Source organism: Epinephelus lanceolatus, chromosome 14, assembly GCF_041903045.1.
Source record: "Epinephelus lanceolatus isolate andai-2023 chromosome 14, ASM4190304v1, whole genome shotgun sequence".
Taxonomy (NCBI): domain Eukaryota; kingdom Metazoa; phylum Chordata; class Actinopteri; order Perciformes; family Serranidae; genus Epinephelus; species Epinephelus lanceolatus.
The window spans coordinates 666,125-690,753 of NC_135747.1; the positions used below are offsets into that span (position 1 = coordinate 666,125).

The window sequence follows — 24,629 nt, forward strand, 5'->3', positions numbered from 1 at the left end:
GAATTTTTAGGCTAAGTTAGGAGCTCTCTGCAACTCCAAATGTTTGTCTGTGTCTACCAGATAGGTAACTGTTTGCTGACACATTATCCACAAAAACTTCATGAGCTGATATGTCAGTGTTATGCAAAGGTGTCATTCACACTGGGGACACTGGGGACATGTCCTAAAATGACCCCAACCCATGTAAGCTACCAAAGACCAGGGACCGTATTTACAAACATTCTGAGAGTACTCTCAGAGAGCTCATAACTTAGCCTAAAAACTTTTAGTAAGGAGTCTTAGCTTAGGAGTGATTTAGGAAAGCTCTCAGAACAACTCTGAGCAACGAAGGGACAGAAATTAGGTTTGTACGAGATGAGCCAGTCCTGCACAGATTCGATCATCGGCGATCGGCGCACAATGCATGCCGGTTAGTTTTGTGTCCGACTTCATCCCGACTTGCTCTGACGTATTACAAAAGTGGACGGCGATAAAACCGCGAGAGCGAGGTGGCCGCAGTTTTTAGAGCCAGTCGCTGCAGTTGCTCTCCACCGACTGCACCGCCTGGCTCTCACCTGATCTAACAGCTGATTGGTTCAGATGTCGACTCAACAAGATGACGTTTTAGATAAACTACTCATTTTTGTTGAATTCTAGAGATTAAGATTGTATTTGTCTGATCTGAAGGTTTATTCTGTGAACAGAAAACATGTTGTGTGACTGATGGTGAAAACAAACTGATATATGGGTCTGACCACTTTTTTAATGAACTGACATCATTCCAGACAGGATGTAAGTGTGTCTGTGACTTCCTGCACAGACTGAAGGCTGCTGGAAACTGTCGGGAAGCTGTCCAACTTCACCGCAGCTTTTTGTCACCACCCCCAGCTGCGGCCGCCTGCTCTCGTCTACTTTTCAGGCGAGGAGCAGTTCATCTCCAACGAGCCTAATTTTATCTTAGTGAGGAGGTGTGGTTGACCCTGTTGCTAGGTGTGATGCATTCTTTTAACAGATGTGATTGGTTGTCAAAGACACGCCCTTTTGTGAGCATGAAAGGTGTGGACACCCAGTGGAAATGAAATGAACTGCATCACAATATGAGATTGACAGTGTTGTCATTGTTAGTGTGATGGTTGAGACAGACAAAAGTCATCATTGCTGCACTCTTGCATTTTTCCAGTTTGGGAAATGTGTCCATATCACTTAATGAGATCAACCACACCTTATCCCTGCACAATCTCATCTGTAGCATTTCATTTACTCACTTTCATTTACTCTTAAGCCTCTTAAAAGTCCTCCTCCCTGCTCCTAACAGTTTTTCACCTTAGGAGCTCTTTTAAGGGCTAAGATGCTTTGTGAATAACTTTTATCTTTACAAGGACCTAGTCTTTACATCAAGGGGTAATTCTAAGAAAACGTCACAATTCTAAGAATTTTCTTAGAATTTCGTCATGTAGAGGAACAGCCTCTCTAGACTTCCCTTGAACCAGTATTATCGATGAATGGACCCATGAGGCCACTGGAGGGTCAAATGTTTATTACTCAACCCCAGTATCACCTCAAACTGGACAAACACTTCTTTCAGCCATCCTTAGGCCAAAAGGAGGTAAAAAGTCACTTGGGATCCCCTCAAGTTGCCATCTTAAAGTATCCAGCCTTGCAAAACGGGGCAAAACGCGGTGATGAACGACCCACTAGGATGTTTGACCGATCTGCATGAAACTCCATACACATAATCTAGGGACCAATATCTAAAGTTCCCTCATGGCAAAAGTTGGAAAACTTACTAAAACTGAGCTTCTATAAGGCAATGAATATTGCGGAGGGCGTGGCTCATCACATAAAGGTGTATAACATCTCAAGGGTTTCACCCATCACCACGCAACTTTGTAGGCATATGACCACACATAATCTGAGGGGACCCCTCCATTATTGACCCCATCAAACAAAATGGGGGCGCTAGAGAGCTCATTTCTTATCTAGGCCTAACCGCCATATGGATTTTTACTAAACTTGGTAGATATGTAGAACAGGACGCCTCAAGGTGACTGGAGAAATTTAACTCTAATTGGCAACTGGGTGGCGCTATAACAACAGAAAAATGCTTAAAAGTGGCTAAAATGCGACTGATTGCTGTGGCTCCCCCTGTGGCCGAATTTTGCTGTTTTTTTCTAATTTGACTAAGTCATGGTATGATATGCTGTACATAATCACGGAAACTGTCAGTGTGTCATTCTGTCAGTCAGTCATTCTGTCAGTCTCACATTTTTCTACTCACTGACGTGGTCAATCTATGTGAAACTACACATAGGCATTGAGGATTGGCATAGGTAGAAGGTGACACAGCTACTTTTTCCAAAAATTGCACTATTAGTATATGCTTTTACAAAGTCGCTTTTAATTGAATTGTATGCATTCACCCCATGAGTTACTGTGCATGCACGTTGATATATGTATCCACCTCAAACAGACATCAGCTGTAGCCGAGCAGCAGAGTTACACTGTGCATGCACGTTAATATATGCATCCACCTCAAACAGACATCATCTCAGCTGCAGCCAATAAAGGTAGGCTTATTAATTACTTAATTACATTTACACTGCTAAAATGTGCACATTGATGTCAAATTGACAAGCTAACCAATTGCCATTTTGTGTAGGTGTATGTGTGCGTGGGAAGTTGCCCCATACCCCTCAACTTTGTGTTTGTGTGTTCATGAGTGTAGCTAGGGGAGACTTTAGATATTGGTCAATCATACTATCAAATTCACAAAAACACTGTCTGAATACATTGCTCTTCTTAATGGGTTCAGTTGACTATTTAATCTGCAATTTCCTATGACCTGTATCCCAAACACACACCATGTGAAACTGTGGGCAACTGTGCACTCAATGGGTATGGACTAGTATTATATATTTGGAGTTAAAATACAGTTGAATTTATTAATCAACCTGTTTTCATGAATATGTTCTTCCTCATTTTGTTTTTCTCTATATATTGCAACTATAGATTAGTCTGGAGTGTGTGTATTTGAAGCAGTTTATACGTGTACTTTGCTGATACACGTGGCATAATAGTCGTATTCATTTTAATTGGATGTTAAAAAACAATTTTGACCATAATGAGAGGAGCATGTGCCTGTCATGCATAACATGTCAAAGTATATGATCTCGTATAATAAAAAGCATTAAGTTTCTTTAAAATAAAGTAATAAGCCTATTTTACAACTAAGAAGGCCACCTTAGTAAAACCCGTCCCCCTTTTGGCTGGATAAAACAAGTGGGCTTGGTGCATCTGGCTCTCTTCTTGTTTTTGCTCTTCTTGTTTTTGCTCTCTTCCGTGTGTCTCTCTTCTTGTTTTGTTCTTGTCTTCCTTTTTGTTTCTTCTTTTTCGTATCTTAGCCTCTGTTGTATTTACGTTTTAGTTACGCTTTTATACTCTCTCAATCAAAGTTATTTTAAACTTTTAATTAGTCGCTGATTAGTCGCTTCCCTCATTATGAGGGTGGTGCCCCAAACTTAATTACGAGTGCAAACATTCTCAAAAAGTTATTTCCCCTACAGTCACCACTAGGAGCAACTCTTAGCACTAGGAGGCTTTGTGAATACAGCCCCAGGGGTTTATAAATGAATGTGTCACTGATGTGAGTTTGTGCCACATGCACATATAAAGAAGTCTGAAGACTAAATTATGCCTACATGTGTGCTGACTCAGCAGAGATAACATGACATAAGAAAAGTTGATCTGTAAGAGAATAAATATTTGAAAGCAACACAGAATGTCTCAGAGCCTTACCGCATTATATTCCAGTATACTTTGGTAGTCTTAATTTTGTCTTCCTTCACATAACAGAATTTCCACCATAATCAAGTGCATAAAAATTCATCAGAATGCAGGAAAATTAAGTGTTTGATGCTCAATATTTTCTGGGAGGGGACCCCCAGACCCCCCACTTCATATGTATGGATATGTATGGATGGAAATGCTCTTAATGTTTAATGTACTAATGCTGAAAACAACTGGGAATGTTTCCTTACATTGACAGTAAACTATATAAAGATGTCCTTTGTCAGTTTATACTTACAGAGTTTATCCCATGACAACATTGCTACTTTTACATTCTTGAGCTTTCTGCTTTAAACATGTAGGTTGCTGCCGTTACTACCACACACTAAAGTTAGGCCACAGCCCTGGCAACATCAGAGCCCCAGTTACTGTGCAGTAGGTTTGATTTTAATTACATTTAAGATGACAACATCCATATGTAAAAAAAAATTGACATCCTAAGTCTAAACTTTAAGGGTTAGAGCCAGTGGCATTGTTAGGCCTGGGCGTCTAAGGCTTCAGCCCCGTATGTTTTATGAACAGCCTCCTACCTATAAATAGACTGCGTATATATGCATATATATATATATACAGTACAGGCCAAAAGTTTGGACACACTTTCTCATTCAATGCGTTTTCTTTATTTTCATGACTATTTACATTGTAGATTCTCACTGAAGGCATCAAAACTATGAATGAACACATGTGGAGTTATGTACTTAACAAAAAAAGGTGAAATAACTGAAAACATGTTTTATATTCTAGTTTCTTCAAAATAGCCACCCTTTGCTCTGATTACTGCTTTGCACACTCTTGGCATTCTCTCCATGAGCTTCAAGAGGTAGTCACCTGAAATGGTTTTCCAACAGTTTTGAAGGAGTTCCCAGAGGTGTTTAGCACTTGTTGGCCCCTTTGCCTTCACTCTGCGGTCCAGCTCACCCCAAACCATCTGGATTGGGTTCAGGTCCGGTGACTGTGGAGGCCAGGTCATCTGCCGCAGCACTCCATCACTCTCCTTCTTGGTCAAATAGCCCTTACACAGCCTGGAGGTGTGTATGGGGTCATTGTCCTGTTGAAAAATAAATGATCGTCCAACTAAACGCAAACCGGATGGGACGGCATGTCGCTGCAGGATGCTGTGGTAGCCATGCTGGTTCAGTGTGCCTTCAATTTTGAATAAATCTCCAACAGTGTCAGCAGCAAAACACCCCCACACCATCACACCTCCTCCTCCATGCTTCACAGTGGGAACCAGGCATGTGGAATCCATCCGTTCACCTTTTCTGCGTCTCACAAAGACACGGCGGTTGGAACCAAAGATCTCAAATTTGGACTCATCAGACCAAAGCACAGATTTCCACTGGTCTAATGTCCATTCCTTGTGTTTCTTGGCCCAAACAAATCTCTTCTGCTTGTTGCCTCTCCTTAGCAGTGGTTTCCTAGCAGCTATTTGACCATGAAGGCCTGATTGGCGCAGTCTCCTCTTAACAGTTGTTCTAGAGATGGGTCTGCTGCTAGAACTCTGTGTGGCATTCATCTGGTCTCTGATCTGAGCTGCTGTTAACTTGCCATTTCTGAGGCTGGTGACTCGGATGAACTTATCCTCAGAAGCAGAGGTGACTCTTGGTCTTCCTTTCCTGGGTCGGTCCTCATGTGTGCCAGTTTCGTTGTAGCGCTTGATGGTTTTTGCGACTCCACTTGGGGACACATTTAAAGTTTTTGCAATTTTCCGGACTGACTGACCTTCATTTCTTAAAGTAATGATGGCCACTCGTTTTTCTTTAGTTAGCTGATTGGTTCTTGCCATAATATGAATTTTAACAGTTGTCCAATAGGGCTGTCGGCTGTGTATTAACCTGACTTCTGCACAACACAACTGATGGTCCCAACCCCATTGATAAAGCAAGAAATTCCACTAATTAACCCTGATAAGGCACACCTGTGAAGTGGAAACCATTTCAGGTGACTACCTCTTGAAGCTCATGGAGAGAATGCCGAGAGTGTGCAAAGCAGTAATGAGAGCAAAGGGTGGCTATTTTGAAGAAACTAGAATATAAAACATGTTTTCAGTTATTTCACCTTTTTTTGTTAAGTACATAACTCCACATGTGTTCATTCATAGTTTTGATGCCTTCAGTGAGAATCTACAATGTAAATAGTCATGAAAATAAAGAAAACGCATTGAATGAGAAGGTGTGTCCAAACTTTTGGCCTGTACTGTATATATATATATATGCATATATATGTATATGTATGAATACGCAGATTTTGTGTGATTACGTGCAACAGAGAGAGAGTGTACTGGTAATAACAGCAGTGTTGCAGCTGGTAAAGGTCGCGCTCATTTATGAATTATTAGGTGATTATATTTTGTTTTCAAAGCACACAAAGACAAAATGTTGTGGAGTATAAAGTACAATTTTTCCCTCTGAGATGTAGAGGAGTAAAAGTGTAAAGCAGAATAAAGTGGAAATACTAACAGCACCTCTAAATTACAGTATACAGTTGCAAAGTAGTACAGGTACCACATTTTTAACATCACAATTCATCAATAATGTGGAAAAACTAAATAAAAATAAACAATTTTAAGGGTAAATAAGATGGCAGAGTGCATGAAAAGCATAAAAATAGAGCTTCTTAATAAAAAAAAAAAAAAAAAAAAAAATCTCAGGACAGGATACCCCGAGAGCCAGAAATCTAGGCTAAGACCCTGATGTCCTCAAATCCTAGAAACACCCCTGGTTACTTACTTACTACTACTTACTACATACTTCTACTGTTATTATACACATATGATTATTGTCACACATGTATACTATCAGATATTAATATATTATTATTAATTATAATATTATTACTTTCATTAATGTTGTTGTAAGCTACTGTCATTACCATCTGTCCTGCATCTCTCTCTCTCTCTCTGTCTGTCTCATTGTGTCATACAGATTACTGTTAATTTATTATGCTGATCTGTTCTGTACGACATCTATTGCACGTCTGTCCGTCCTGGAAGAGGGATCCCTCCTCAGTTGCTCTTCCTGAGGTTTCTACTGTTTTTTTCCCCTGTAAAAGGGTTTTTTTGGAGAGTTTTTCCTGATCAGCTGTGAGGGTCTTAAGGACAGAGGGATGTCGTATGCTGTAAAGCCCTGTGAGGCAAATTGTGATTTGTGATATTGGGCTTTATAAATAAAATTGATTGACTGATTGATTGATATAGCAGGAAACAAATTAAATTCACAGAAAGACAAGTTGTTTTATATATGTTAATACAGTTGTTTACATATGTTAATAATAGATAATTGCCACCACAAACTACAGTGTGCCTGGAGGATCTGTTCTCTCTCTCCCTCTCTTATTTTCTATGTTTACTTCCTTTGGGGTCTTTTACTTCTTTATGTTAATATCCCTTTCCATTTTTATTTAGATGACACTATTTTTTGGATGATCTCAACAGCATAACTGGCCTTAATGACTGTCTGGACATTATGATGGGCTGGATCTCTCAAAGTTTTCAAAAGGTGGGGCGTTCTGGTGGCCAGGTAGTTAAGGTGCTTACCAGATAACTTTAAATATATAAATTCAAATAGAATAAGACAGAGAGACTATTAGCTCCCAAAAGTGTTCAAAAAACATTAAGAAATATTTCTAGAATCAGACTGACTTGATCCTTTGAAAATTATGACAAATTAATCCAAGGTAAGGTATAGTTATGATGCCATAACTGCAAGCCATTATGACAGGCCCCATAGGCAGGCCCCTAGTTAGTTTGGAAACACACACATGCACGCACGCACGCACGCACGCATGCACATGCACGCACGCACACACACACACACACACACACACACACACACACACACACAGTTTTAGACATATATACAGTATGTTTTGCAACTGTCTGCTGTTTGAGCTGAGTCTCTGTTAGCATGCATCTGTATGTATGAATTTTTGCATTGTTCTCTGTATTTTAATCTTTATTCAGATTTAGTCTTCTTATTCTTTAATGTATTATTTGTATGCTTATAACTAAATCTTTTATATTCTTTTAGGGTGACTATTCAACATCAGTCCAGGGACAGCAGATGTAAAATAGCCTTTAAGCTAATTCTGGCATGTTTACATTTAAAAAAAAAAAGTTTTATTAATGTCCCTGATCACTAAACCTTAAAATAAATAAATAAATAAATAAATGTTTTACCAACAGTGTGTCTAACTGCCGCTTTCATGTTATATCCACTTGCAGATGTGCCCAGCTTGTCAGTCTTGAGAGATTTTGCACCTAAACTAGCAACTGTAAATCATTTTGTCCCGTTACATGATTAAACAGAGACATGATATAGGACAACATCAACATATATATTACTCTGCATTTATCGTTACATATCAGTGTATGACAAAAACTACAAAAGAAAATAGGAGATTATTAGTATATTTTATGTTACAAAAACAGAAAACCATGATGGAGACTGGTTTTCCTTTTTGAGGGCACAAATAGAAAATCTTTCCATTTTTGATTTTTAACATGTGTTCTTTGAACACCGGCGTATTCCAGGTGGCGATTGGGCCCCTCCACCCCATGGGCCCCCGCACAATCGCACTGTCTGCAATGTCTATATTTACACCCCTGAATGAATCCTTGCTTTTGTGTCATCACGACTACTTTACTGTCATTTATTATACTGCTTCTGAGGAGCTAGAGCTCCTCTGCAAAGGGGTTCAAAAGCTGCAGCGTATCAGATGCTACACAGTGAAACAAATGAGAACATGTGTCACTTGTTGTGTCCATAAAGTCATTTGACATCTCACAGGTTAACCTGTATTAAGTGGATATTCTTAGAATTTAAAACCTGTAGGTTTGGTTACTATGTCATCTCTCAAAATTCAGGGTTAAGACTCCTATTTGCTTTGAAAGGCTTGATACTTTCTGTCTAATACTCACCATCAGGCTGGAAACTGTAGAGATCAGTCCTGCTGAGTGACATGTCAAACAGCGGGTTACTCTGGGTGTATGAGATCCGGTCCACTGATGTCTCCATACTGTCTCGGGTCCAGAATCACCTTCACCCCCTACTTCAGGAACTCTTATAACACACAGTGCATGATGTTGGGAAAACACAATTCACCCCAGATTGCAACAGAGCCTCCCCATGACACAACTCACATGGCCACGGATTGAAGTAGAGGAAGGAACTTCATCTGTTGCTGAGGTGGCCAAAATTCAGCAGCACAACACCCAACAGTACAGCTGCTCAGTTGAATGAGGAAGTTGTTGCTCTAACCACACATGCAACAAGGCCTTGCAAAACAGTAACAGAAATCAAGTTCAGTATTTTTAACACTGTTAGAATGACTGGGAGAATGATTATTGACAACCTGTTCTTATTGCTTTACTATTACGTCCACTGGTTGAACTGGTGCCAGAGCAGCAGGATCACATAACAATCTACAATAGAAGAGAAAAGGGCAGGTTGAGTCAGTCACTTAGTCACATGCAAAATGAATTGTTTAAATGAGCACGTTCATCCCCAATATAGAACTAAATATCAAACTACTGAATGTGGGCCAGATGATACAGGAATGGCTCCTGATCTTTAGGTTTTCAGCAAGCCAATATTTTCTCCAAAAAGCCCCATGTGATCATTAAAGTTTTGATCTCTGAATTAAAGTAGGGAACACAAACTACTTAGTTATGATTGGGGAAAGATGGGGATCATGGTGAAAAGAAACCGACTGTTGCAAAGTGACAGTATCCAGCATGAAAATCTGAAACTTTGAACCTGCTCCCTCTGTGGGTCTGCTTGACACAATAGCTTTGCATAGACAAAGGGCTTCACCACATGCCCATGGTGCATCAGTGGCCCTTCGATTCTATGATTGATTTAGGTTTGATTTGAATTTTTTACTGATATATGGCCACTACACCTTTCTGTATTTTTCAGTCTTATAATTAACTGCTGTTGTCTGTGCCATTAATTTTGCTCTGTGGGTGTTTGTTTGTTTTTTTTCTTCTTTTGTAACTGTGACACTTTGTATGTATACATTTAAAAAGCACACTGTGTTTGCTTGCAATGTAATGCTTTGTAAATGATTCCTTGCCTTGTCTGTGCAGTCCTCAGTGCCTGAGAGGATACCATAGATAGTTGCACAGGTCAGGTGTTGGTTCCTGCTCTGGCCTTCCGGCCTGCTGCACCTCCTCCGGTGCCAGTGTGGGCAGCTGCAGGGTCATCAGCTGGATACCGCCGTTCACCGATGTTTCGCCCCCTGCACCAGTACATCTCCTGGCGGGGGGGCCAGGGGCGTATGGGGACGTCTCCCCGCCACCCCCTGCAGCTGCCCTTAAAGGGGTGTTTGCCCCCAACCATTTTCCTTCCTCCGAAGCCACAGCCAGTAGCTTGCCTTCTCAGCCTCCTTTCCCAGCTCCTTCACGGCTTTCCACAGACTTGTCCCGGACATACCAGCACTACAGAGCAGCTGGACTACCGTCTTGCCGGCAAAGCCCCTGGTATTGACCTCCACAGCTGACCACATGACGACGTCTGGTCAGAGAGTGGTTGTCACGATCTCTCTCGGGAACACCAGCCGTCTTCTGAGGTCTGCCAGCATTTGCCATTCCTTGCCTGGTCTGAGAATGGAGACCTCCTGCGTGGGTGTGCTGCGCGTTTCGCCTGGCTTGACAAACGCAGCTAGCGCGGGCCTTGCCGTTTCCTGGATGCGGTTCGCTGCCACCCTGCATCTTTCCAGAAGCTCTGCCAGCTTGGACAGTACTTGGTTGTGGCGCCACCTGAAACACCCCTGGGCCAGCGCCACCTTGCATCCTGATAGAATGTGCTGGAGGCTCGCCTTGGTGGTACCACACAGCAGACAGTCAACCTCAATCCCAAACCACTGGGTGAGGTTCCAGGGGCATGGGAGCGTGTCGTAGACTGCCCTGATTAGGAAGCTCAGTCTCTTCTGTAGCGTACTCCAGATGTCTGCCCAGCTGATGCGCCTCTGCACAGTAGCCTCCCATCGCGTCCAGGCTCCTTGGCTGCCCTGGGATACCGCCTTTATGTGGAAGCGTTCCTGCTTCACCCTGGTGACTTCGTCCACCACCATGGTCTTCCACTGCTTCTTGGTGGCTTTGGACCAGAACTGTTGTGGAGCGCCCCAGCCTAGGCCGGCGCGACCTGTCTGGGTTAACCCCATCACCTCCTTGTGTTGCAGGCTGGCGATGGCATTCTCCACTTCAGCGGGCGCTTTCCACATGTGGGCAGGTGCCCGCTGAAGTGGAGAATGTGGAGAATCCCCTGTGCGGATGGGGACTTTTGCACTTCTTATCAGATGGTCAGCGGAGTCCTTCAGCTCCAGCACAAGACGTGCCTTCTCCTGCTTGTACCCAAGGCTGGTGGATTTCAAAGGGAGCTCCAGCATATTCCATCCGAAGAGGCCTGCATCTGAGAAGCAGTGGGGCAAGCCCATCCACTTCCTGATGTAGCTGTTGGCTAGGCTGTCCATTCTGCTGACCTCTGACATGGGGACCTCACTGACCTTTAGTGGCCACATCATATGTTGGAATAGTGTATGCTGGTAGCACCACACCTTGTGTTTCCCTGGTAGCTGGCTTTGATTGATCTTTTCTAGATCCTCTGCAAGTTGTTGTCGGGCTTGCTTCCCCATCTGTTTATCGGTCAAGTCTGCAGTGTACTGCCTCCCCAGGCTTTTGAGTGGTCCTCCAGCAAGCCGTGGAATTGGGTCATCTCCAGCGACAAAGATGGTCTTGTCTTGGGGCACTCCTTTCCTTAACGATAGACTTCTTGATTTTGCTGCCTTTACTTTCATTCTTGCCCATGAGATCAGCTCGTCGAAACACTTGAGGAGCCTTGCTGTACATGGCGCAGTCTGCAGGATGCTTCTTACGTCATCCATGTAGCTCCTCAGCGGTGGGAGCCTCTTGCCTGATGGTAGCTTGATACACTTTTATAATGAAGTCAGCTCAGGGTTGTCTGACACAGAGAGTTCAGATGATCCAGTGGGATCCAGAAACACCTCTCAGTCACCAAGAAACCCTCCTGCCCCAAGTGGCCAGAAAAAATCAATAAATTAAGCTTTAGATAGGCCAATTCTCTATGACACTGAATAGATGCAAACTAATAGGTCTCTATACTCCTTCACAGACTGACTTTGCAATATGCTGCATCATTTCATGGACTGAACTGTCTTAGGAAGTCATGACAATAGCCATGTTTCTGTTCAAATATATCCAAAGTTACTAACAGCTGCTTCATCAAGCTAAACAGTTGGAGATAATTCTCCAGACGGGTGCCATTAACCACAACAGAAGAAGAGGGATGCAACGAGATGACTTAATCAAACCTTAATAGAAAACATGATGGAAATATCTCATTTATGTTTGTTTCATGTATTAATTTATTAGCTTATCTCAAAATTGAATAAAATCATCACACCTGTCCACATGATGAGAATATGACGAGGCTCAGCAAAGGTTACATCTCCTGTGTTAGCTGACAAAGTTCAACCTGCCACAGGAGCCGCTGATGGAGTTTAACACAGAAAGCATTCAGTGTGTTCTCTGTGTTCTGTGACTGATAACCCGGAGACCCAATGGGAGAGGAGCCCTTGAAAAGCCTGGCATGAAAAGTTTGGCTCTGTTTGCAATGTTTTATTTCTAAGTAATCAGTGTCATAACAAAATCAAAATTGGCTGAATGAAGTGGTACAAAGACACTGCATTACAAGCTGCAGCAATGGTACAAAATGGAATACATCGTCTCCCCCCCACACACCCCCACCTTGTTTGGAAGTGAAGCAAATGTTGTGCGGATGGATGAAATCAGTTTCAAAACAATACAATACTATATACAGTACAAATTTAATGTTTGTTTCTATTTATGCTGCTTGTTTTTAACTGCTAGCTTAATAGATATTAACTGAGTGAAAGATCACATCAGTTGTTGCCAGATCTTGAAAGGCTGTGTTGCTAAAACAGAGAAATGCCTCCAGCAAAGTTCATTTTCTCATGATTTTCTGTCTGAAACAATGTCATTTCAGTATCAGAATGTTTACTAGGGTTGGGGCTTGTGAAAATGGGTGCAATATTTATTTAGTGAGGGTGAAAGAAGCAGTCATAATCTGTATTCACGTTCACTTCTCTCACTGGAATGAATAGACTGCCGCTGATCTCCTTAAGGGGCGGGGCAGTGGTAAAACCCTCAAGACATTTAACCTAAGGTGGGCCGTCTAGATGAAACAACAGTCTCTGATTCAGCTTAAACTGTGTGATTGATGGGTTATACCGCTGGAGCACAAATACACACTGTCATGACTTTCCCCAAGAACAGGAAATCAGGATTTTGAAAAAATGAGAAGAAGGAGCAGGGGGCCCAGAATTTCATGCTACGCCTCTGTGCATCATAGTCTAGTTTGGATCAACCTCCAAACAGGACAAGAACAGCTTGCAATGGACCATCAGGTCATCAGAAAAGATCATTTGGTGCCAACCTGCCCTCCCTCCAGGACTTGTTGTAGGCCTCCAGAGACAGAAAGCAGGCTGAAGAAAATCACTGCAGACCCCTCAAAGTGGAAAACAGTTTAATTCAAATAGGCTTTTATTGACATGAATGTTTAACTTACATTATTGCCAAAGTTAAATTGCATATTACTGAATAATGACTTTTTACACAAGAAAACAAAATAATTACAAGACAGCAAATATACTTTAAATCCACACATTGTTTTACAGATGTAACCCCTCAGAAACATGTACTACATGACTTACTAGTGATATTGGTGCATGACTGATGGGGTTTCCTAATGTACATGCTCTTAAATCATGATCATAAGCCTACAATGAAAAGCAAACCTTATTACAATCTCTTTCAAAATCAGCTTAAATTGCATAAACATTTTCTACCAAAGTGAATTATACAGGTCATAATTCAATACATTTTAGTTTCCTATAAAAAAAATCCCACTATAATGACAAATTCAGTGGCTTGATTTCTGGATCCATCGGTCTTTTAGTTGAATTTATTTCTTTTTGCTTACTATCTCAGTTTTGCTGTATGTTTTATCAGAGTGGAATAATTACATCAATTGATCACTATACTTTCCTAATAACCTGCATGTTCTGTTCTAAAATCATAATTATATCAACATTTTTCACTCTACATGTAAGAAGGTGGTCCATTTGTATCTGAAATGAGTGTGGGCACTCTGTTTTCAAACTGTAGCTTAACTAACACAGGCCAATATGTTGTTAAACTCATCCTGCTTGTTCTCATGCAGCTAATTTGGTTCTTGAAATGCAGTATTGATATGTTCCTGGAGTCATCTTGAATCAACATTGTATTGTGATCTGTTGGTGAAATTATCACAATTAAGAGAGTTATACATATACATGCTTATATTCTTATACACGATTAAACATACAACAAAATATGGTTTGACATACTGAGCAAAAATACAGGGCTTCACCCTGAAGCCTGGGTCATAATCCGGCTATCAATATGATGCACATTTACAAGTTTGGGTTTAAAGATTGCACAGTTCCAGGTGGATTTTAAGACAGTTTTGAAGAACCTAAAAATCCAGACTCATGTTAAAGCCATCACCATTCTTATCTGGAGAAATTATCCATGAATGTGGCCAAGCTCCTATCTGTCTATAACAACGGTGTCAAACTACTTTTGGTTCATGGGCCACATACAGCCCAATTTAAACTCAAGTGGGCCAGACCAGTAATGGTAATAATAATAATAATAATAATAATAATAACTTTGATTTATATAGCGCCTTTCAAGAAACTCAAGGTCATTTTACAATACATAGTAATGAAACAATAACACCAACAGAACAGTACAATACAACACAAGCAGTACGGAAAAGCAACAAAACTAGCCTATAACAAACAAGAGAAGAAGTACAGTACATCTCCAGAGAGATGTATTCTGGTCAGGGTGAAAAGACTCTGAAGCAGCATTTTACATAGAGTAGGTTACTCACTGTTTAACTTGCTTCTGAAAGCTGATACCTCTTAGACTTCACACATGCATCAATATTAGATGTGCAAAATCATCCAGGCAGTGGCACGTGCCACTTAGATGACTGGTATTGCTGGTTCGAACCCAGGGTGGGGGGTTCGAACCACGGGATAGGAGAGCCCTTCTATGTGGAGTTTGCTTGTTCTTCCCGTGTAAGCGTAGGTTTTCTCCAAGTAGTCCGGCTTCCTCCCACAGTCCAAACACCCTGAATTGGTCCTAGGTGTGAATGAGAGTGTGACTGGTGGTTTGTCTCTATGTGTCAGCCCTGTAATGGTTTGGACCTGTCCAGGGTGCACCCTGCCTCTCGCCCAATGTCAGCTGGGATGTCCAGCACACCAGTGACCCCTAATAGGATAAGTGGTCATGGAAAATAAATGAATGAATGAAAGTCATCCAGTGGGCCGGATAGGACCCTTCTGACCGACAAACCATATGTTTGACACCCCTGATTTATAACGTTATGTCCGTTAGTTTGTCATGTTTATCTCTGTATCATCCTGTAAATGTGTTCTTAGCATTGCCTGTAGAGCCACTGAGTCGTGGAGTCAAATTTCTTTCATGTGTCAACATACTTGGTCATGTAGGTTGATTCTGATAGAGTATTTGTGGGTTATTTAGTCTATTTTACACACGGTACTCCATCGACCACTAGATGTCGGTCTGATACAATTTTCTCTCACTGTGTGCTCACCGAAGTATTTGCATTGTGAGGCACTGTGTGATGATAAAATTGATGAGGAGTGAACAGTAGATGCAGCGTCGCCAGGTCCTTCAGAGGATCCTCAATATCACAATTTCCAGTTGCAGTCACAGTAGGCCTACAGGTGTTTATTTGCCACCAGGTTATCGCCTAAATATTTTACAGCTTGGATTTCGTAATTATGAGTCACTCATCTCTGGCAAGGTTGCTAAATGTTTCGGAAATATATTTCAATTTTCATTATTTCGTGTTTCTTTTTCCATTTCACTTTCAGCCGTTTTCATCGTTATACTGGTAAAGTAAATCAAACAGAGCAGACTTGCTGTAAGAACAGACTCCACCAAAGTTATACTACTGGATGTATCTTTAAACAGAGACCTCCTCTACAAACTGCATGTATGGTTGGCTCTACTGTACTTCTAGTGTCAGTTTCCGAACCAAAGCATGTTAAATCAGGCTGAAACATCTTAAAATCGAGGCAACTCCCTTTACAAACTGCCAGTTACCCGCAGCGTTCAGACTGGTGCTGTGATCTTTGTTCATACCGGACTGCTCCTTTAAAGCTGTCTTCAGGGAGGGTTCAGACTGTCCGACCAGCAGCTTCAGGAGGCAGGCCTGTTAAACTGAGTCACTGTGTGACAAACTCCAGCATCTCACAGCAAAGCGCTCCCCTTTGGCGTTTTAAAGGTGAGCACAGAAGAACGGTTCATTTCGGAGTTTGGTGCGTTTAATAATAATTTCGTGTTTTAAAAAAAGATTTACTAAAAGTTTCACCCAGTGCTGGAAAAGCTGCGCTTATCTATACAGTTATTATTATTATTATTAGGCTATTATTATTATCATACCATTATTGTTGTTGTCACTGTAGTCATTAAGAGAATAGAAATAGGCGTATTTATTTATGCAGACCTTATTCATTTCAAATGCGTTACAGCTGTAACATTTCTGTCATAATGATCAAGTGTGGATTTTATTTAATTATTTTCTTTCTTGCGACTATATCCCTGTCCTAATATCTCTAATAACCAAGTTATAAATTATACCATTCAACGAAAAAGCCTTATCTCGAGCGTCTGTGTATTGCATTTATTTTAACGGAATAATTGATATTATTTCCAGGCTACATTTTAATCCATTGATTTGTATGCTTGCTGCCGCATCCTCCCTGTAGTGACACCAAAGATAATCTTAGAAAAATCGTAATCTTTGCGGAAATGGCGAACTGAGCTGATCAGAAACACTCTCTAAATCTCAACCCTTTCATTAGAGGAGCTGACCGACAAAATCAAAATCAACTAATCTTCATCCAGAAACAGCTCATATTAGCCTCACCTCACACTGTGTGTGTGTGTGTGTGTGTGTGTGTGTGTGTGTGTGTGTGTGGCCTGCAAGGTGGGTTAATCCAAAAGCAGCGAGAGGAAAAGCTCCTCTTTAACAGACCTGATAGTGTGTTGACATGTGTTGTTTCGGCAGCTTATGGTCCTTTAGGCTTCGCATTATCTATAATGATAATTATATATATATATATATATATATATATATATATATATATATATATATATATACATGGGTTATTCTAAAAACACAAAAGGTATATCGTATTAAGTAACAGAAACAATATAATTTTCAATATCATTCATAAAACAGAGTGTAGTTCATTGTGTCTGGTGCACATAAATAACAAACAAACAAAAAGCCTGCTAAGACAAACTAACGTAGAAACAATAAGAAAAAAACACTAAGATAAATGAAATAAAATAGAATGAATCACAGACACATTGACTCTCTGGAGAAATATTGTAGAATTATTGTGAGTGTAATATTGTTATGTACTAACACTTAAGGTCATTTAAAAGTCTCAATCGATGAATGCCCGATAAAAATCGATTGCTATTAAAAATGATAGTGAATTTCTCCGTATAGACAACAGAGGTAGGCTACTTTTCAGTCCTTGGTGTAAGAGGCGCACTCACTCAGGCCTCCAGCCTCACATAAAAAAATAAAGAAAAATAAAGAACAAAAGCCTTAATATGAATTACACCAATTAAGTTGTTCTTCCCTGCAGTCTCCTCTGTATTCCAAGCGCACGGCGACTTTTCTATTAACACCTTGAAAAGGCTCTTCTGCAGCGCGCCTGTCTATTATGTTGCATTTATTATTCTATCGGCCCACTTAGCGTGCACTTTGATGAAGTGTTTGGCGCGGTGATGGTGACAGAGGCTTTGAGCCGCTCTCCTCCCGCAGCCAGGTGATGAAGGTCCGGCTGATCAGGCGGAATACAGAGTAATTAAAACCTATAAATTATCCACCGCTGCTTCTCTCTCTCACTGAGAGATAAGAGCGCGCTTTTCCGGAGCTCGGCCTAGAAGACAATACCGGCTGACAATGGAGGCTGTACCTCAGAAAGGAGGAGAAACCAGGGGAGAGTGGGGTGTGTATCAAACCTGGAGATGTATGGGTGTTAAATGGACATATATGAGCAAATAGGTGGTATACAGTTTCGTTTGGCTAAAAGAAAACATACGGTGATGGTTTGGTCCTGGTTCTTGAAGGCCTGTACTTCATAGTGACTGTGTGTTGTGTTGTCTGTGCGCGTGCTTGTGTGTGAGCGATAAGCTAAAATGCCCTGTACAACAAGTGTACACTGTGGACTACATAAAAGCTCCATATCCGCGAGATGTTTGGATGCCGGACGCATAGTATATTGATGGGAAGTCATTTCACAAGAAAATTCGAGAATCAAAGCAAAATCTTGTTTCGCATGCAAGTGTCCCACAGTGTCTCTCCAGTTAACAGTCAAATGCCTGGAGGTGAGCAGTTGGATTTCATCAAACAACAACAAAAAAACAGTTAACGAGTACGGGGGTGTTTTGTGGTGTGTGTGTGTGTGTGTGTGTGTGTGTGTGTGTGTGTGTGCGTGTGTGTGTGTGTGTGTGTGTGTGTGTGTGATTCTTCTCCTGCTCTCCCTCAGCTGTAAAAGATGTAACAGATACACTGTAACAAGGCTGAGGGCGCGGAGCAGTGATAATCTCTTGTTTGGTTTCTGTGTGAAGTCTGCTCGCTGCTCCACGGCTCCCCTCTTGGCTCAGAGACGCCTGACATTATTGGACGTCGCCACCCCTTGTCCAAAAGTGTCCCGGTCGGTGATTGGCCCGCTGCGCTTTGGCTATTATTCGTGTATCTCTGGTGTGTGTGTGTGTGTGTGTGTGTGTGTGAGATGTGAGGACTTTGTGAAGAGAAGATCCGACTGTCATGCAGCGGTGAAAAGCTCTGGGTGTGTGAGAGCAGTGCGCAATAGCAACCATAGCCAGTCTTAAGTCACCGACCATGACGCGCAGGAGCGCCTTTACGCAAGCAGGATGTCCACAGTTTGCGAATAATTACAGCAGCCAGCAATATTTCGGTGAGAAAATAACTATGTTTTAGTGCTTCCTGTTTTCATATTTTGGATACAACACAGACCCACAAAGTGGAAGTGGATTGAGAGAACACGAGCTACGTTCTTCCGAGAAGCAGCGATGGAGGAGCAGCGGGATCTGAACAGCACGGACAGCAGCGAGGGAGAGAGCGTCTCCCCGTCTCACAGCCTGCCCTCGCCGCCTATACTGCCGCTGCAGGTCGCCCAGCAGGCCCACAGAACCACCAACTTTTTCATCGACAACATTTTGCGCCCGGACTTCGGCTGCAAGAAGGAGCACGGCCTGGGCCCGCGGGAGAGGGCGCAGACCTCCGGCCGGGAACGCGTCCACCCGGTGGTCAGCAGGCCGAGCCTTCCCGGGACGCCGTGCCAGGATTCCAATTGCAGCAGTGACAGCACTTCGTCTTCCGCCTCCTCCACCTCTTTGGTGAGTCCTAAAAAGAGTAACAGCAGCGGCGGAGGAACTGAAGCCGCCTCCACCGGGAGCAGCGGCTTGAAAGCCGAGGACAGAACTGGCGGCGGGGCGGGGGAGAACACGTCCTCCTCGCTGGTGGTGCTGAACGGCACAGGGGCGCCCACACCGGAGAGCCAGCCACTTCTCTGGCCTGCCTGGGTCTACTGTACCCGGTACTCGGACAGGCCCTCATCTGGTAAGACAATAGTTTCATGAAGTGAAACAACTCCGATCGTTTTAGAATGGAGGAATATCACAAAAGTTTGAATCTGACACAAAACAAGATACATTTCTACGTGGAGCCATTTTAATCCGAAAAATCAAGATACTTTTTACAAAAGTAAAGCGCGAGAAAATGTTTTAAAATTTCTTAATACCACAAACTGACCCAATCTTATTTTTATCACTGTTATATATCTTTATAACCTTTTTTATTTATTTATTTACTTCATCTTAATATCCAACTTGTAGGCCAACATACGGCGTTTCCTGGAAAGTGTTTAAAAACATTTGGTTATGTTGTCAGAGTTAATCTTTATTTTCATTTAGTAGAATGGTTTCTTTCCAAATCATTTCATTATTTAAATCCCCAAAGAGGTCTGTCGTTTAGGACAATAGTACATTTATTAGATATTAAATATATCGCACGCTCCATCATTCTTATCAACGAGAATTTCATGCAAACTAAAAATTATATAGTTCATAATTTCCATTTTGATTCGACCTTGAGTTTATTGAAGCACGTTGACACCAACGCGTTTCAATGAAAATTCAACACAATATTTCGAAAATGATTCCTAATTAACCATTAAGAAAACAACAACAACGATACAGCAGCATGTGTTGTGCAGAAATTTGCAGAGTGAAAACAATATAAACGTCTGTTGTTTTCCGCCCTCCATAAATTTCTGTTCTTTTCTAACGTGTCTCTGTAGCTGCATCCGTGTATTTATAACACATTATGAATGTAAAAGGAAAAACTAGATGATCCGTAGGCCTAGATATTGTTTGTGTATCACACATTTCAAATAGAGAAGATAAACACGTGCAATTGAGATTTAGAACAGTATCCTGCAGGCTGAGTCAAACACGTGTTCATCTGATTTATTTAACTATTTTACTCTCTTTTAGACACATTGTGTCTTGTTACATTTCCATAAATTGGCCAGCATCGATCCTTTAGGATTATGATTGTACAGATAATAGAGGCACCAGCCCCGCAGCTTTTGGCTGTGTGTGACACGTGTTTTGGTTCAAGGACTTGATGTACAGATCTACAGCAGACACTTTGTATCGATATAAAGTAATTTCCTCTGTGATGGCTGGGTGATACTGTGTGTAACCTGTTGTCCAATTCCGAGCCGGCTGAGGTGAAGATATGAGCTGCTGGCGGAATAAAACACAATAGAATTAGATGTAGCTAAATAATGGCTATCAGCCCTCCTTGCCGCAGGAGACATTTTGAATTCATTAACCGCCTGTTTGATTTTAGTCTGACTTCAGCAAATCACCAAAACACAAAGACAGCTGGTAGGCTGTGTGTAAAATACACAGAGGCTTTTTTCTAAAAAAAAAGAAAGAAAGAAAGAAAGAAAGAAAGAAAGAAAACAATTTATATATGCCTACCCTATAGCTGGCTTTTCTAGCTGCTATTATTGTGCTAGAATACACGTGCCTGCTAATTAATCGGATGTATTTCATGCATTGTTAATTTGCATGAGAAATAGAAGCCGAAAATTTTGAATTAATTAATATAGGTTTTGTTGATAGCCTAAAAATAAATATAATAAACAACACACTCAGTATTCAACTGTAAACAGGTAGTCAACATATTTTATTCTAATATCCAGATATGATCTTACATTAAAGGAAACTATTGTTCGGATGATTTCTGGGGGGCCGGTGTGCACAACTACTGCGCATTATTTGACTATACCATCAGTCTGTGTGGTGTAGCCTATTTATTAATTTATCTCCGTTCAGCCTGGCTGATCTCTAAATTTCAGTTTTTATAATTCGCATTATTTTTTGTGTTTTTCTAACTTTAAATAAGTCTGTAAGACAATGCAGTGACGTGTGTGTGGAGGGTTTGCGCCTTAAATTCTGTCCGTTTTCTCCACTTAACGGCTCCTTTGTGTGTTCAATATTAAAATACACACCGAATTTTGACTTACGTGATTACACTCCTCAAACATAATGCAATATTCGCGTAGCGGTATCAATAAATGCTGAACATTGCGTGCTGTATTCATCCATGCAGTGATAATAAGGTAGTAATAACGCGTGTGTTAACGGGCTGGAGTTCACAGCCTGCAGCATCACTGACTGCTGCTGCCGCTGCTGCTGCACTGTCGCACATGGAACACAAATGACATGGCCTACTTTACTCTGTCAGTAAATAATATGAATAATATTAATGGCGCTTATATCCATGTTGGTAATATTATAGGCCAAATACACTGTTACTACTGAGTAGTATCGGGATGATATCGTTAATGTCGACTATTATTATTATTATTATTATTATTATCATTATATTATTATTACTACAAGTAACAATAATAATGATATTAATATTGTTGTAATATTATAAATACACCGTTTCTACTCAGTACTATGTTCTCGTGAATGTCAACGAATAACAACAATAGGGCTGTTGTTGTTGCTGTTGTCTTTTTCTTCTTCTTCTTCTTCTTCTTCTTATTATTATTATTATTATTATTATGTCCACCATAACAGTTAGAAAAATTAGGCCTATATATAGGCTAACAATTCCCGTGTGTGTGTGTGTGTGTGTGTGTGTGTGTGTGTGTGTAGACTGATAGGTATGACTGTTGATTTAAAAATTAGTTCTAGTTTTTTTCGACCTTTTTGTTTCATTGTCAGTTATTTTTTAATATGCGCTGAATATTTATATTTCCGCTGTGCCGTCCTTTCGCCCTTACTGCAGGCCCAAGGACACGGAAACTTAAAAAGTCGAAAAGCGGCAAAGAGGACAAGCGGCCGCGCACGGCCTTCACGGCCGAGCAGCTGCAGAGACTGAAGACGGAGTTCCAGGTGAACCGCTACATTACGGAGCAACGGCGGCAGTCTCTGGCCCAGGAGCTCAGCCTCAATGAGTCCCAGATCAAAATCTGGTTTCAGAACAAGCGAGCCAAGATCAAAAAGGCCAGCGGCTTCAAGAACGGGCTGGCGCTGCAGCTGATGGCGCAGGGACTGTACAACCATTCCACCACCACCATCCAGGAGGACAAGGAGGACAGCGACTGAGGAGCCCGGCCGGCCGCACCAGGACGCAAGACTGTGCGCTGTCTACCGCTCTCCTCCACACACACATTGTACATTGTAAATAAATAATATCTAATTTAATGATGAGGATGGAGAGCGAGAGCTGAGCACATCTCCCTCATACGGTTTGTCAACAGCTCTCCTCTTCTTCATGTCTGTCTCCTCCTCTTCAAACGTGACAACACAGCAGAACAGACTGCACATTCTTGGACTGACCTGCCACCGCAAAACCAAAGATTTTATTGGAAAACAGAGCCTGGACCTCTTCAAAGACAATAACGAAAATAGCAACATACCCCAATGCGCTTATTTCTGTGTCCCCTGAGCTGAGAACTAAATGGACCCCTCCTCCACCACCACCCGCTTCAGCCGTAATAAACCCACACCGGCTGATGTTTCTGGGCTGTTTCTCCTCCCTTCAGCTCATGTTGATCTGGTTCCATACGGCGCTGCTGCTGCTGCTGCTGCTGCTGCACGCACCCGTCCTCCAACAGCCACAAACACCACCAAGCCAACCCACCCAAACACCGCGAGAACAGCCACTGGCTCCATCAGACTTTAGTTTTTTTGTTGTTGTTTGTTTTTGTTTTTTGGTTCTTTTTCTTTCACCCCTGGACCAACTGACTTCTACGACTTGTAATAATCAATAAGAACTATATTAAGAACTGTAATAATCCTACAGTGCATTTACAGAGATTTAAAGTGCCACAAACAAACAACATAGTGATGATACAGCGGATACTTAAACATCACTTCTGAGCACGAGACACACAGTAAGTCCCCATCGGGAATGATACAGGAATATTATAGAAACAATATAATGGGCCTTAGAACTGTGAACACTGAGGTCATTATTATTATTATCATTATTATTATTATTATTAGTAGTAGTAGTATTAGTATTATTATTACAGAAATTGTAGATTTTAAGAATTTAAAGGGACTTTGTGTTTTTAAATGAAAATGCATTTGCAATCAGAATTGTTTCTGCTGATTCAGTATTTTTCAATGCCAAATATTTCAATTTGACAATTTCTGGCCAATCAGCACAATTAAAAAAAATCTGTAATTTCCCACTATAATCTTTGAAACAAAATTAAGACCGTACAGAAATTCTAAATTCATAATTAACAGAGCAAATAAATTGTAAATTTTGTTTTGTTTGTTTTGTTTGAGGTACCTGGAATCATGACCTCGGTATCTCTAAAATCCTGCAGCCTCAGTCTATATGGCCTATAATAATGCTACAAGACACATTAATACATGAAGGTACAGCCGAAATTCAAAAGAAGACTGCGGCGTTAAAGTTATTCATATTAATAAGAACAATGGATCAGATTTTTATAGATTCCTGTTTGTGTGATAGGGAAAGCTCGTTATTTTACAGTAGCTACGTCTTTATCTAACGCTTATGGCATCTTTATCATTTTATTGTGATGATGTTTGGAGCCAAAGTGTGTTTGTACTGTTTCTGTGAGAGAATCTTCTATCATATTCCGACATTTTCACTGTGGTGTTTGTATAATACCCCTCTGAAAGTGACCATAGGATTACTACAGTTCTTACAGAGGGGGTGCAGCCTGTACAGAGGGCATATACTGTGTTGTACACCAAATCACAAATGGAGTATTTTGGGCCGTCTGTGCTTCATTTCCTCTGGTATTGCCTTTATTTATACACAAACACAGCAAACAGCTATATGTTAACTTCTCCCCGGAAGAAGAGCGGGGGGATATATTATGTAAACCATGTTTCCAAATAAACACTTTTATATTGGAAAAAGAAAAAAAAATCCTCAGGAAACACACTGCCCCATTTTCTCTAGTGGGTGACAACGAATATTTTGGGGGGGGGGGGGGGGGGGGGGCTCATTGGTTCAAGTGAGTGGGACAACTGAATCCATATTCATAAGTCATTTCCAAAGGAG

At 41.3% G+C, this 24,629-nt stretch overlaps 2 protein-coding genes across 8 annotated transcripts in view; one reads left to right on the top strand and one right to left on the bottom strand.

Moving 5' to 3' along the window:
• The window catches only part of marco (macrophage receptor with collagenous structure), a 64,531-nt gene extending 55,565 nt beyond the window's left edge, over positions 1 to 8,966 (bottom strand). For 5 of the 7 annotated variants that reach the window (XR_013493242.1, XR_013493241.1, XR_013493240.1 and 2 more), the window contains exon 1: positions 8,744 to 8,962. Coding sequence is in view for 3 of the 7 variants with exons in the window: in XM_033618153.2 (XP_033474044.1) it covers positions 8,744 to 8,840 (97 nt within the window). In the remaining 4 variants the exon portion in view is untranslated. Of the gene's footprint in view, positions 1 to 8,743 lie in introns of all 7 variants that reach the window. The other 2 variants (XM_033618155.2, XM_033618154.2) reach the window with 2 other exon arrangements.
• Positions 8,967 to 18,930: 9,964 nt separating this feature from the next.
• LOC117250631 (homeobox protein engrailed-1a-like) lies at positions 18,931 to 24,500 on the top strand. Its single transcript, XM_033616644.2, has 2 exons — positions 18,931 to 19,610; positions 22,365 to 24,500. The coding sequence occupies exons 1-2, from the start codon at positions 19,061 to 19,063 to the stop codon at positions 22,682 to 22,684; spliced, it is 870 nt and encodes a 289-aa protein (XP_033472535.1). The 5' UTR covers positions 18,931 to 19,060; the 3' UTR covers positions 22,685 to 24,500.
• Positions 24,501 to 24,629: the final 129 nt, after the last annotated feature.

Bases quoted from the DNA above. Each gene is read 5' to 3' on its own strand.
- LOC117250631 (XM_033616644.2), top strand. From the start codon at position 19,061: ATGGAGGAGCAGCGGGATCTGAACAGCACGGACAGCAGCGAGGGAGAG. The intron at 19,611-22,364 runs GTAAGACAATAG...CCCTTACTGCAG, and splicing joins CTCGGACAGGCCCTCATCTG to GCCCAAGGACACGGAAACTT.